The following is a 13,133-nucleotide window of genomic DNA, read 5'->3' as shown; positions in this document are numbered from 1 at the left end:
CAACACATCGCGCAGAAAACCCTGAAGAAGTATCACTGCACCCGCCTGAGGAATGTTCTGATTATGGGAGACCTATGAAACACACGGAGGAGTCCCCACCGCCCGTCACCCCCCCCCCTGTCAACGCCTTTGAGGATACTCCGTTCACCCTTTCGCCCTCGCCCACCCTCCTGGAGATCGTGGAACACAAGAAGGAGATACAGAGGGCTGGCACCGATTCCTTCCTGGATTTCAAAGACCAGACTAAGGCGATACGCAGGGCTGGCAGCATGTCCTTTACCCCCGCTCCTCAACGACGCCCACCAAAATCACCAAAGCAGAGACGCGCACCATCTCCCCCGGCTTCATCACCATGCCTACCACAATCATCCAAACCAAAACAATCTGCAAACTGATATCTGCTGGGTCCAGGCTCAAGAGCGTATGGCACTCTCAACTCTTTCCAGGACATGCCCGGGCCCTGCCTGCCAGTAGCTTTGCCGATATCTGTGTTGATAGGTAATAGATTAAGAGCGGTGAATCAGCTTAGATACAGGAAGCACTCAATCAATCAATCAATGTTTATTTATATAGCCCAATATCACAAATGTTACATTTGTCTCAGTGGTCTTCACAGTGTGTACAGAATATCAGTATGACAATACGACACCCTCTGTCCTTAGACCCTCACATCGTACAAGGAAAAACTTCCAAAGAAAACCCAGTTTAAAGGGAAAAATGGGAGAAACCTCAGGGAGAGCAACAGAGGAGGGATCCCTCTCCCAGGACGGACAGACGTGCAATAGATGCCGTGTGTAAATTGAAAAGATAATACATTTGCAACATAGGTAGTCCAAATGTTTGGAAATGCATGTGTGTATAATAGGAAGATGAATCCACGAGGATATCCATCCAGGACCTATGATCCAGGACCACAGCCACGACTCAAGATCCAGCGCTCGCGATCCAGGACACAGGACCGCAGGATCATCCATGACTCCGGATCCCAGCGTATATAGACACCAAAAAGAAAGACATTTGGGGAAGCTGGGTTAATCGGAACATGAGTGTACACGGGTATAGACAGAGAGAAGGAAGAAGTAAGATGTCCCCCGACAAACTAAGCCTATATCAGCAAAACTAGGGGCTGAATCTAATCAGCCCTAACTATAAGCTTTATCAAAAAGGAAGGTCTTAAGCGCACTCTTAAAAACGGATAGGGTGTCTGCCGCCCGAACACAAACTGGAAGCTGATTCCACAAATGTGGAGCTTGATAAGAAAGGCTCTGGCTCCCATTGTACTTTTAAAGATTCTAGGAACAACCAACAACCCTGCATTCTTGGAACGCAATGCCCTAGTAGGACAGTAGGGTATAATGAGTTCTTTAAGGTAAGATGGCGCCTGCCCATTAAGGGCTTTGTAGGCGAGAAGAAGAATTTTAAATTCTATCCTGTGTTCTATAGGGAGCCAGTGTAAGGCAGCCAGAACAGGAGTAATGTGGTCCCTTTTCCTAACTCTGGTTAGTACACGAGCCGCAGCATTTTGAATCAGCTGAAGCGACTTGATTGACTTCTTGGTACTCCCTGATAATAAAGAGTTACAATAATCCAGCCTAGAAGTAACAAATGCATGGACTAGTTTCTCTGCATCGTTTTGAGGCAAGATATGCCTGATTTTTGCAATGTTACGTAGATGGAAGTAGGCGGGTCCTTGAAATTGATTTTATGTGGGCGTTAAAGGATAAATCCTGATCAAATATAACACCAAGATTCCTTACAGTCTCACTGGAGGCCAAATTAATGCCATCCATAGTTAGTATGTCTTTAGATAATTTGTTTCGTAGATTCTTCGGGCCAAGTACAATAACTTCAGTTTTGGTCGTGTTTAACATCAAAAAGTTTAAGGTCATCCACGTTTTTAAGTCCTTAAGGCAGTCTTGAATTTTATTTAGATGATTAATTTCATCAGGCTTGATTGATAAATATAGTTGAGTATCATCCGCATAACAATGAAAGTTTACAGACTCTAACGTTTGTGTGAGTTTATCTAATTTAGCAGTGATTCCATGTCAGCCACAGCTTGTTACAAAAAACATGACTGATAGTGTGTTTAACGAACTTAAACTAGCTTTATTAAATGTCAGGTCTTTGGCAGGAAAAACATTTTTAATCAATGATTCTATCACTGAGCACAATCTTGATTTTATGTTTTTAACAGAAACTTCTTCTCTGACATCATTACCAAAAACAAAAACAACGCACGTGCCTTGTTTGCTACCGTCGACAGACTAACTAACCCCCCAGTGTCAGTAGCCTCTGAATTTCTATCCACCAGGGCGTGCAATGATTTTGCCTCCTTTTTCACTGACAAAATTCAGAAAATCAGACAAGCAGTCAGTGCCTCTGCATCAGGAACAGCTAATGTGTTGTCTCTGTGTCCACTTAACATCAAGTCAAACACCATGACACAATTCCATCAGATTAATGATAAAACTTAGAGGACATTATACAACATCTGAAATCCTCCTCCTGCTGCCTTGATATTATTCCAACAGGATTTTTCAAAGATGTTTTGCCTTGCATGGCCTCAGAACTACTTCATATAGTAAACAAATCTCTTCACTCAGGTATTTTTCCACAGGCCCTGAAAACTGCAGTCATTAAACCGCTCTTAAAAAAGAATAATCTAGATGCTTCAGTAATGAACAATTACAGGCCCATATCAAACCTGCCATTTCTAGGTAAGATCATTGAAAAAGTTGTTTTTCAACAGTTGAGTAATTTCTTGCATTTAAATGGTTGTTTCGATGTGTTCCAGTCAGGCTTTCGTCCAAACCACAGCACTGAGACTGCTCTTGTAAAGGTCTTTAACGACATCCACTTAAACACAGACAGTGGCAGAACTTCAGTGTTAGTATTATTAGATCTCAGTGCTGCGTTTGACACTGTTGACCACAGCATATTACTGGACCGACTGGAAAACTGGGTGGGACTTTCGGAAACAGTTCTAAATTGGTTTAAATCCTACTTAAAGGACAGAAACAACTTTGTTTCTATCGGTAAATACACATCTGAGTTGACAAATATGACATGTGGGGTTCCTCAAGGCTCCATCTTGGGGCCTCTTCTCTTTAACATCTACATGCTACCACTGGCTCAGATAATGAAGAACAACAAAATAAGTTACCATAGCTATGCAGATGACACACACATTTACGTAACAATTTCACCAGGAGACTATGCTCCAATTCAAACACTGAGTAAGTGCATTGAACAAATCAATGACTGAATGTGTCAGAACTTTCTCCAATTAAACAAAGATAAAACTGAGGTAATGGTTTTTGGAGCCAAGGCAGAACGTTTAAAAGTTAGCGCTGAGCTTCAGTGTGCAATATTCAAAACAACAGATAAAGCCAGAAATCTAGGTGTAGTCATGGACTCTGACCTGAGTTTCAACAGTCACATTAAAACAGTTACTAAATCAGCCTACTATCACCTAAAGAACATATCTAGGATTAAAAGACTAATGTCACAGCAGGGTGACCCTAACCCAGCATCTATTAGAAAGCTGCAGCTGATTCAGAACGCCGCTGCTCGAGTCCTCACTAACACTAAGAAGTGGATCACATCACTCCTGTTCTGAAGTCTTTACACTGGCTTCCTGTGTGTCAAAGAATAGATTTCAAAATACTGCTGCTGGTTTATAAAGCACTGAATGGTTTAGGCCCAAAATACATTACTGACCTCCTGCTAACTATGAACCATCCAGATCTCTCAGGTCTTCAGGGACTGGTCAGCTTTCTGTCCCCAGAGTCAGAACTAAACATGGTAAAGCAGCGTTCAGTTATTATGCTCCAAATATCTGGAACAAACTCCCAGAAACCTGCAGGTCCGCTGCAACTCTGACTACTTTTAAATCCAGGCTGAAGACTTTTCTTTTTGTCGCTGCTTTTATTTGAACTATTCATATCTTAAACTGCACTGTAACTTTTATTCATGTACTTTTTCTGGTAATGTTTAATTGAACTATTTATATTTTAGACTGCACTGTAACTTTTATCCATGTATTTTTTTCTTAATGTTTATTTGATTAGCTTTTCTTTTTTAATGCTTGCTCTTTTTTTTGTTCTTTTTTTTTGTGTAAAGCACTTTGAATTGCCTTGCGTTGAAAAGTGAATAAACTTGCCTTGCCTTGCCTTGCCTTGCCTTGCCTCGCCTTGCCTCGCCTCTATCTGTGCGCGTCCTCTCCAAGGAGACGTGCTTCCAGGTCGGTCGATGCAATATCCACATACGGTTACTTTCAGTTACTTCCCCATTGCATTTTAACGTATATATATACATGCTGAGAAACCGTAACTATCCCGCTGAATACCCGCATTCACCACACACAGGCTTCCTCCTCCCGTGAGAACCCCCCTGGCATCCTGTTGACGTGCCCACTAAAAAGCCTCTGGGCGCGCCGCGACAGGTGAATATTCAAATTTGGCTTGCAGAACCACACCCTCAAACCTTACATAAAAGTGGACATTTTAACGACTGTAGTTGCGAGGATAATACCCATGCATCATAGATTCTCATTTCATTTGAATCTAAACTTCATGCCTTAACCTTTTCCCCTGCCCCTACAGTTTATAAGAAACACTGAGATCAATCTGCGACTGTCACAGATGTCTCTTAAGACTGACAAATTCTCCCAATACTCAATTCAAACAACATTCAATATTGTTCAACAGCAAAAATGTATATAAATAATCCTCTGTGGCAGTTGAGGTCCAAAAAGGTTGTTTGTTGCCTGCCGTGCCAGGCAACAAACAACATTTTTGGACCACACACACACACACACACACACACACACACACACACACTCACACCCAGTGCTTCAGTAAAAAAAAAAAAAAAATCTATGTTATAGACAGTTGCTTGCAGAAATGTGTACATGCTTTTGAGTGCTGGATCATGGCTGGTGCCTAAGACAAAGTGAAGCTTAAAAAGTTCATCAATTGCTGCTAAGGAAGTGGTAGCCTCACAGGGGATGAGCTTCTTGTCGATCAGAATAAAGAAGTTGCCGATGGCCTCCTTGCTGGTCCCTGAAGCAAGAAGATATGGCTGGCTCGTGTCGATATGGCTCTGAAGGTGCTCATCCAGACTCCTACAGGACTGAAGGCAAGCAACATTTTCATTTTACATGGCTAACTATGTGCATGTGTGTGTAATATTTGAGTGTTTTTAGGAATAGTTTATATTTGCACTAGCCTAGTCCTACTTTATCATAGTGACAGCTCTCTGTAGTAGTTCTGGTGGCTAGATCTAACATTCTTAAACCTGCCACATACCTTGTGAAATACGACCAGATGGTCAATGGCCTGAGCTACACTGATCTTCTGGGTTTTCTTCCTTCCCGCAGGCTGGGGTGACAGGAGGTGCAGAAAGAGGAGGATGGATGCCATATCACTGTCCCACTCTGTAAGAAAAGAGAACAATGATCAATTTGCTTTTTTTTACCCATCTGTATAGTGTCCAACAGTTCATAGTACATGTACAAGCAAAATACAAGACATGAAGTCTCACAACACAATAAAGTATGGAAAAAGTGAAGTGGCCTGAATACTTTCCAAACCCACTGTACCCTGGCATTCTCCAACTGTGTGGTCATACACTCCCTCCAGCCTCACATAGACAATTTACAATAGGCAATATGACATGATATGACAATGCAGTTCCTAAAACCATACCTGGTGATTCCAGTGATGGTTCATCAGCCCTTTGGTTCTTGGCAGACAACAACAAGATAAACAACAAGAAAAATAGATTTACTAATAAACAACATTCATAATAAGCAAAAGTAGGAGTAATAAAATATTACCAATGTAATATTGTCCAGCAGCCGCGGGAATACTGAAAGGACCCACCTCCTTTCTGACCATCATAAAAATGCTCCTGACCGAAAAGGACATAAGAGGAATGGTAAATGGACTGCACTTACTGTATATATATATATATATAGCGCTTTGGATAAAATTGTCAATTCACCCATCCATCCTAACTGGCTAACTAGCCAGCTAGCTAACGTTTAGCAAGCAGGTGCACGGCCAGCACAGACAAATATTCTTAGCAAGCTAGTAAACATTATTAGCTACCACACACACAACTGTAACGTTATTTTCAAATTAAGTAATGTTAGATAACTGGGGAACAAATTAAATTTAACGTTATCTAGATAACTTACCGTCACTCACTGACTGCAGTCTGTGGAGGGCGAGGCCAAGCGATCACACTTGCTGCAAGACGGACTGATGGCTGCTTCCGTTAGACAGAGACTTGACGGAGAACATGCTAGAAAAGTAAAAGGCGGCAATTATCGAACAACTTTTTTACGGACACTAGAGCTTGTTAGCTCGCTGATGTGCAATACATTGGTCTTCGTAATGATTACATATTATGTTACTCTAACGTTAATTCGACATCCATGTTTAATTCGACAGTTAGTTTAGCAAGCAAGCATTGACTGTACCACACACAACTGTATTTTCAAGCAAAATCAATGTAAGCTATCTGGGGAACAAATTATGAAACGTAGCGATAACTTACCATCACGGACTGCGGTCTGGTTGCATCAAAAAGATGGCGGAGATCTAAATAATTTCACGCACATCACGTAAAATTACCCGGATTGAGAGAACACACTATCACATATATCCGTTGTTGTGTTAACAACAGGCGGTGTTAATTATGTTTAATGTAACACCAAAACCACAACACTTTACCCCGAAAAGCTCTAACACCAGGATTTTCACACTGGCGAATTTGCTGTGTGCTAGTGGAACTGTGGCGCTTACACTGTAGGTGCGCCACGTTTGCGCTTCAGATGAGGCTCCCTCCGCAAAATGAGGCCCCATGCGCGAGGTGAGGCCCCATAGGGAGGGTCCTGTATAATAAGTTAACGTCATATGCAGTCATTTGGTCTTTAGCAACAGCTTGTGAGAGCAGCGCATTCATCGGTGTTCATTTTAATGCTGCTAATTTGTTCACGGCCTGTGTGTTGATGGGACTTCTCATGCTCCCTAAATGTTTCCCCTGCCTTTCGCCAGTTCTTAAACCCTGCTTTCACGAAACTCCCATCCCTGATCTCGCACAGACAAGTTTATTTTCTATAACAGAGCAACAGAAGAAGCACACCGCATGATCACTTTCTATTATAGTAAAGCTTTTTATAGACTGCTTACACTAAAATGCTAACTCAAAAATAGTAACTCAAAATAAAACTTTTGTATTGATTTGTTTAGTGAACTTTTTGGCGTTGCCGTTATAACTCTCCGCCAATACTCTCCTGCCACTTCAACATCCAATCCCAGAGCTTGAAGATTAATCACAGGGTTTGTCGCAAAGCGGACAGGCGTCATCACAACAATAGCTGGGGATTGTGGGTAGTGTAGTCTCTTTGGCGCTCCACATTTCAGAGAAAACAAGTTGTTTCTCAGAGTTGAAGGGGACAAACACAAAAGCATTGTACACAATTTAACCTATCAATGTCGTTTAATTAACAAAGATAATCTGGTGTTTTTGAGTTGATGAGTAGTGGAGATATCACTGTCAAATCAATCGACAGTAAGGAGAATACTTACTTCCGGGTGTACAATTCTCCGTTATCCAATGGGAATGGACGCTCACATTGCCTTGAAGAGCTGCTGACATAAATGGATGCGGTGCTTACATGAGCGTCAAATACCGCCGCAGATGGGAATACATTGCAATCAGTTGAAAGCTCTTTGCGTCCCTTTATGAAGCTGAAGGAGCCTCGGCGCGTCACAACTGGACGCCACGGGACCCTGACCAAGCGTCGCTATTGGACTATCAGGGAGAGAGTGTGTTGGTTTAGATGGATTTTAGGAACTTCCCTTCGATTCTATTGGCTCTAACGGTTAAAAAGAGATGTCAATCATCAAAATCGACCGAGGGGGGCCAGAGATATGGAAAATGCACCCAAATGACCCCAGTAGGTGTTCTTTTCTAAATCTCTCTAAAAAGGTCAAATGTCACTTGTTTTGCATCAATCTTGATACAGGGTACTTATATGTTATATTTTTGATTCCTAAAGCTTTTAGTCTACTATGCCATCATTCAAAAGTAATTTTTTTCTTTTGGACGGACACTATAATTTACATTTTTTTACTGTGTTCAATCTGAATTTACTTTAAAATAAAACCATCTATATTGATTCTGACACTTCTACATTCAACTCACAGATATAACCATGCTTTGAGAAAGAAGATTATTAATGTACCCCTTTTAGAAGTGAAGATATAGTCATTTGTTCTGGGAATGTCATTTTCGAGCCTGAGACCTGAAAAACAGGATCAGGGCTTAACAGGTTAAAACAGAAGCCTCGGGTGATTATACTAAGGGGAAATATGAAGGGTCTATTTCAAGCTTGTTATTTAAATAAGTTATTGGGCTTTTTTTATCAGCTAAGATGTGTTAGAAAAGGTTTTCCGTGAATTGACAGAATTTATTTTAAAAGTGGGCTTATTAACAAGTGAATACTACTGTGTCATATATTTGTACATATATATTTAATTAGTACAATATAAGAAAAGCACAAGTTTCATTTGTGGGCCATATGTCATTATACTTTTTGAATTTGCTGAGGGCTGATTCAAAATGGCCCGCGGGCCGCATTTTGACCCAATGCCGTAGTTTGGACACCCCTGCTGTAAGTTGATATTTTGTATCTTTTTATGATACATTGTTTGCACAACATTAAAGAAACACCGGGAACCACTAAAGTCCTGTAAGGTAATGTTTCTGATACATATCAAGATTGCAAATTAGACAAGTTTAAAAAATATTCCCTTTCAGGACTTTAGGGGCTCCGTAGATACCAGAAAGGTTGGGCAATAATTTCAGTCTTTCACTGTCTTGCACTTATATAAACTTTTAACAAAATTATATCTGGCAAGTGAACCATGAAACTTTATGCAAACAAACGTTATTCATTCACATAAGTGCAGTCAGCTCACAACATCCTTTCTCACCTCCTTTGTTCTTGAAGTACTCCGAGTCTTTCCACATCAGCGGGACACGCAGGTCTACAGGGGGCATATTTTTTTAAAGTAAAATATAAAAGCTAGGTTCAGGTATCTTTATGAATTTGGGTCTATGTATTTTGTGAACCCTCACCTGAAAGGGATACTTTTCCCAAACTTGGCACAGCCTCTTCAGAGGGCCTGTAGTAAAACAAGCAGATCATCAAAACATACGTACATAAACCCTGACGTCTAAGTACAGTCTGTACTGGGACACTTAAGGATTCCAATAAACAACAGCACCAATGACAGCCTTGAATCCACATGTCTGCAACGCAGTGTAATTAATGTGGAAATGACATGTTTCAAATTCTCGTTTGTCCCTAAATATAGTACATGTGACAAATAGCACAAATGCACTATCAACACACCAAGTAAACCCACACATCTGAACAAAGGCCTGTTGAGAGATGGGGACAAAACCCCAATAGTAACCAATGCCATGTGTTTTTAGGGCCAACTTCAAATGTATTCTCAAAGAAACCAACCCTATACATGAAGTGCTGAAATAGGCTTGAGTCCTTTAAAGAGATCACTGAATATCATCATGTATTTGATTATATCACATTAAATTGTTACTCACCTTTTTTATTGTATGAATAGGTATTTTAGCATTTATTTTAGCAACATGTCCAAGGTCATTCCAGGTGAGCCCTACAAAAAATGACCTTAAGGGTTTTTTAAAAGTTACCTTTCTGTCCCCAGAGTCAGAACTAAACATGGAGAAGCAGCATTCAGTTATTATGCTCCAAATATCTGGAACAAACTCCCAGAAACCTGCAGGTCCGCTGTGACTGACTACTTTTAAATCCAGGCTGAAGACTTTATTTTTGCCGATTTTAATTGAACTATTCATATCTCACACTGCACTGTAACTTTTTTAAATCTATGTTATACCTGTGTTATTTATTTTTTAGCTTGTTCTATGTTTATTTTATTGTTTTATCTTTTTAATGACTGTTTTAAATGGCCATTTCATAACGTGTTTCATGTGCACTATTTCTTTATGATCTTATTATTTTATTTTGTTGTAAAGCCTTTTGAATTTCCTTGTATTGTAAGGTGCTATATAAATAAACTTGCCTTGCCTGACCTCTAGTGGCTTGTAGGAGGATTGTTAGTCCACAACATAGCCTTGCCTCCACTCTAAACTGCAACATTCTTTGGTCCCTCTCCATTGATAACAGCTCAATGATCTTTCTTTTTACCCATGCATTCAACACATCTGACCTGTGTCCCACTCTCTGCAGGATCTGAGCCTTCCTCATCCTCTGCAGCTGGCTGAGCAAGGCCAGAATGCGGGTGCTGCATGTCAGCAGGCTCTTGGAGGCCTCCAGGGCCTGCTCTCTCCTGGAACACGCTGCCAGCAGCTTACTGGCCCCCTCCCGCATCCGCACCTCCCTCTCAATCTGCCTCAGCACCTCTCCTTCCTGTTCAAGATGAGTGGGAAACAGAATATTCTTTGAATCATGTTGATGAATATTCATATTCCTTTGACTGGAAAGACATACAGCTAAAAGTGCTTGGTAGGAATGATCCATGATTAAAAGGATCGATCATACAAAAGATCATTTCATTGAATTATTAGCCATGCTAGGTTTGGACCTGAATCTGAAGTGGAAGGAAAGCCACAACACTTTGTACGTCATAGTCCACAGAGAATAAAGCCTGATTACTACCTCTGATTTTTCATCCATTTCATTAGCTCAACAGCTAACAGACCGTTTGGGGATTTTCTTTTTATGATTTCCAAGCAATGTATCGTAATGGTTGAACCCTTGGACTTTTCCCTCTAATGCATCATGTTGTTTTAAATAAAATGTCTCGATTTTACATGATTTTGGTACACATTCATATCGGGCCCCCTGGCTTATCTTGTTATTTGATGTATCGCTATGTGAGACACTGAGTAATCATTTTGAATTTCACTGTTGGTAATATACAATTCTAAAAATGACAACCGAACCATTATATAAAGGCTTAGTCATTTTTTGTTATTGTCCTTGTCACTTACAACCTTCTGATCTTTCTGGTAAAAGGGTTTTATAAGACTCTTGGGGCGACAGGGAGAAATGAGTGCATCACATAATCTCTGGATGAAGTCCAGCTGGAACCTTTCAGGGCTAAACTCTAATTTAAGGATATGACAAGGTGTCTGGTGTTGGAACAAGGTTACCTTTGTGTTTGTTTGTCACACCAGATGACATATTTTCTTTGATAGGTAACGCAAGCAATAGTGTATAGAGCGATGGAAGAAATGATGTAGTAATGGAATTCCTTGAAGAAATACTGTATTGATAATCCACAATATCATATTTTCAAAGAATATTTTTCTTGTTGAGAATGCTGGTTGTTTTACGTTGTTGACATAATAATGTGTGTTGGTAATGATGAAGGATTTCTCATTGTATTTACACAATAAGAAAACTGTTAAAAACGTGTAGAACTTCAGTAGACCTTGAAAACAACTTCCCCTCTTTCAAACCCCCAAGTTCTGTTGCCCTTGGTTTGGACCACACCCATGTCTGAAGTCAGCTTTCATTCTGATGTCAACAACACACCTGTCGCTTTGTTTTATGACAAAACAAAGAGAGAGAGGCACACAGCAATATTGGCAAGATGACACTAACATATATTAAGTTGTGAACAATACAAGTTGTACATGATCCATCTTCTCCCGCTTATCCGTGGTCGGGTCTCGGGGGTAGCAGTTCCAGCAGAGAGCCCCAAACTTTCTTTTCCCTGGCGACATCAACCAGCTCTGACTGGGGGATCCCAAGGCGCTCCCAGGCCAGCGAAGAGATATAATCCCTCCACCTGGTCCTAGGTCTACCCCTTGGTCTCTTCCCAGCTGGACGTGCCTGGAACACCTCCCTAGGGAGGCGCTCAGGTGGCATCCTAACTAGGTGCCCGAACCACCTCAACTGGCTTCTTTCGACGCGAAGGAGGAGCGGCTCAACTCCGAGTCCCTCCCTGATGACCAAACTTCTCACCTTATCTCTAAGGGAGACACCAGCCACCCGGCGGAGGAAACCCATCTCGGCCGCTTGTATCCGCGATCTCGTTCTTTCGGTCATGACCCATCCTTCGTGACCATAGGTGAGGGTAGGAACGAAAATGGCCCGGTAGACAGAGAGCTTTGCCTTCTGGCTCAGCTCCCTTTTCGTCACAACGGTGCGGTAAAGCGACTGCAATACCGCTCCCGCTGCTCCGATTCTCCGGCCCATCTCACGCTCCATTGTTCCCTCACTCGAGAACAAGACCCCGAGATAATTGAACTCCTTCACTTGGGGTAAGGACTCATTCCCTACTTGGAGTGGACAGTCCATCGGTTTCCTGCTGAGAACCATGGCCTCAGATTTGGAGGTGCTGATCCTCATCCCAGCCGCTTCACACTCGGTTGCGAACCGATCCAGTGAGTGCTGAAGGTCGCAGACCGATGAAGCCATCAGAACCACATCATCTGCAAAAAGCAGTGGTGCAATCCTTAGTCCACCGAACTGCAGACCCCCCCCCCCCCACGACTACGCCTCGAAATCCGATCCATGTATATTACAAACAGGATTGGTGACAAAGCGCAGCCCTGGCGGAGGCCAACCCTCACCGGAAATGGGTCCGACTTACTGCCGAGGACCCGGACACAGCTCTCGCTTTGGGAGTACAGAGATTGGATGGCCCCGAGTAGAGACCCCCTCACCCCATACTCCCGCAGCACCTCCCACAGTAACTCCCTGGGAACCCGGTCATACGCCTTCTCCAAGTCTACAAAACACATGTAGACTGGATAAGCGTACTCCCAGGCCCCCTCCAGGATCCTTGCGAGAGTAAAAAGCTGATCCGTCGTTCCACGACCAGGACGGAATCCGCATTGTTCCTCCTCAATCTGAGGTTCGACAATCGGCCTGACCCTCCTTTCGAGTACCTTGGAGTAAACTTTCCCGGGGAGGCTGAGTAGTGTGATGCCTCTGTAATTGGCACACACCCTCTGATCCCCCTTTTTGAAAAGGGGGACCACCCCGGTCTGCCACTCCTTCGGTACTGTTTCCGACTTCCACGCAACGTTGATGAGAC

At 42.2% G+C, this 13,133-nt stretch overlaps 1 protein-coding gene across 1 annotated transcript in view; it reads right to left on the bottom strand.

Moving 5' to 3' along the window:
* Positions 1-13,133, bottom strand: part of LOC117455843 (rhotekin-like) — a 92,528-nt gene that overhangs the window by 76,885 nt on the left and 2,510 nt on the right. Inside the window, exons 2-4 of the mRNA XM_034095448.1 lie at positions 10,293-10,492; positions 9,157-9,203; positions 9,012-9,065 (exon numbers count right to left, since the gene is read on the bottom strand). Of these exons, the coding sequence (XP_033951339.1) occupies positions 9,012-9,065; positions 9,157-9,203; positions 10,293-10,492 (301 nt within the window). The remainder of the gene's footprint in view (positions 1-9,011; positions 9,066-9,156; positions 9,204-10,292; positions 10,493-13,133) is intronic.

The sequence above is a fragment of the Pseudochaenichthys georgianus genome, chromosome 12 (assembly GCF_902827115.2).
Source record: "Pseudochaenichthys georgianus chromosome 12, fPseGeo1.2, whole genome shotgun sequence".
Taxonomy (NCBI): domain Eukaryota; kingdom Metazoa; phylum Chordata; class Actinopteri; order Perciformes; family Channichthyidae; genus Pseudochaenichthys; species Pseudochaenichthys georgianus.
The sequence above is the reverse complement of the archived record's forward strand: the minus strand, read 5'-3'. Positions and strand labels throughout refer to the sequence as shown.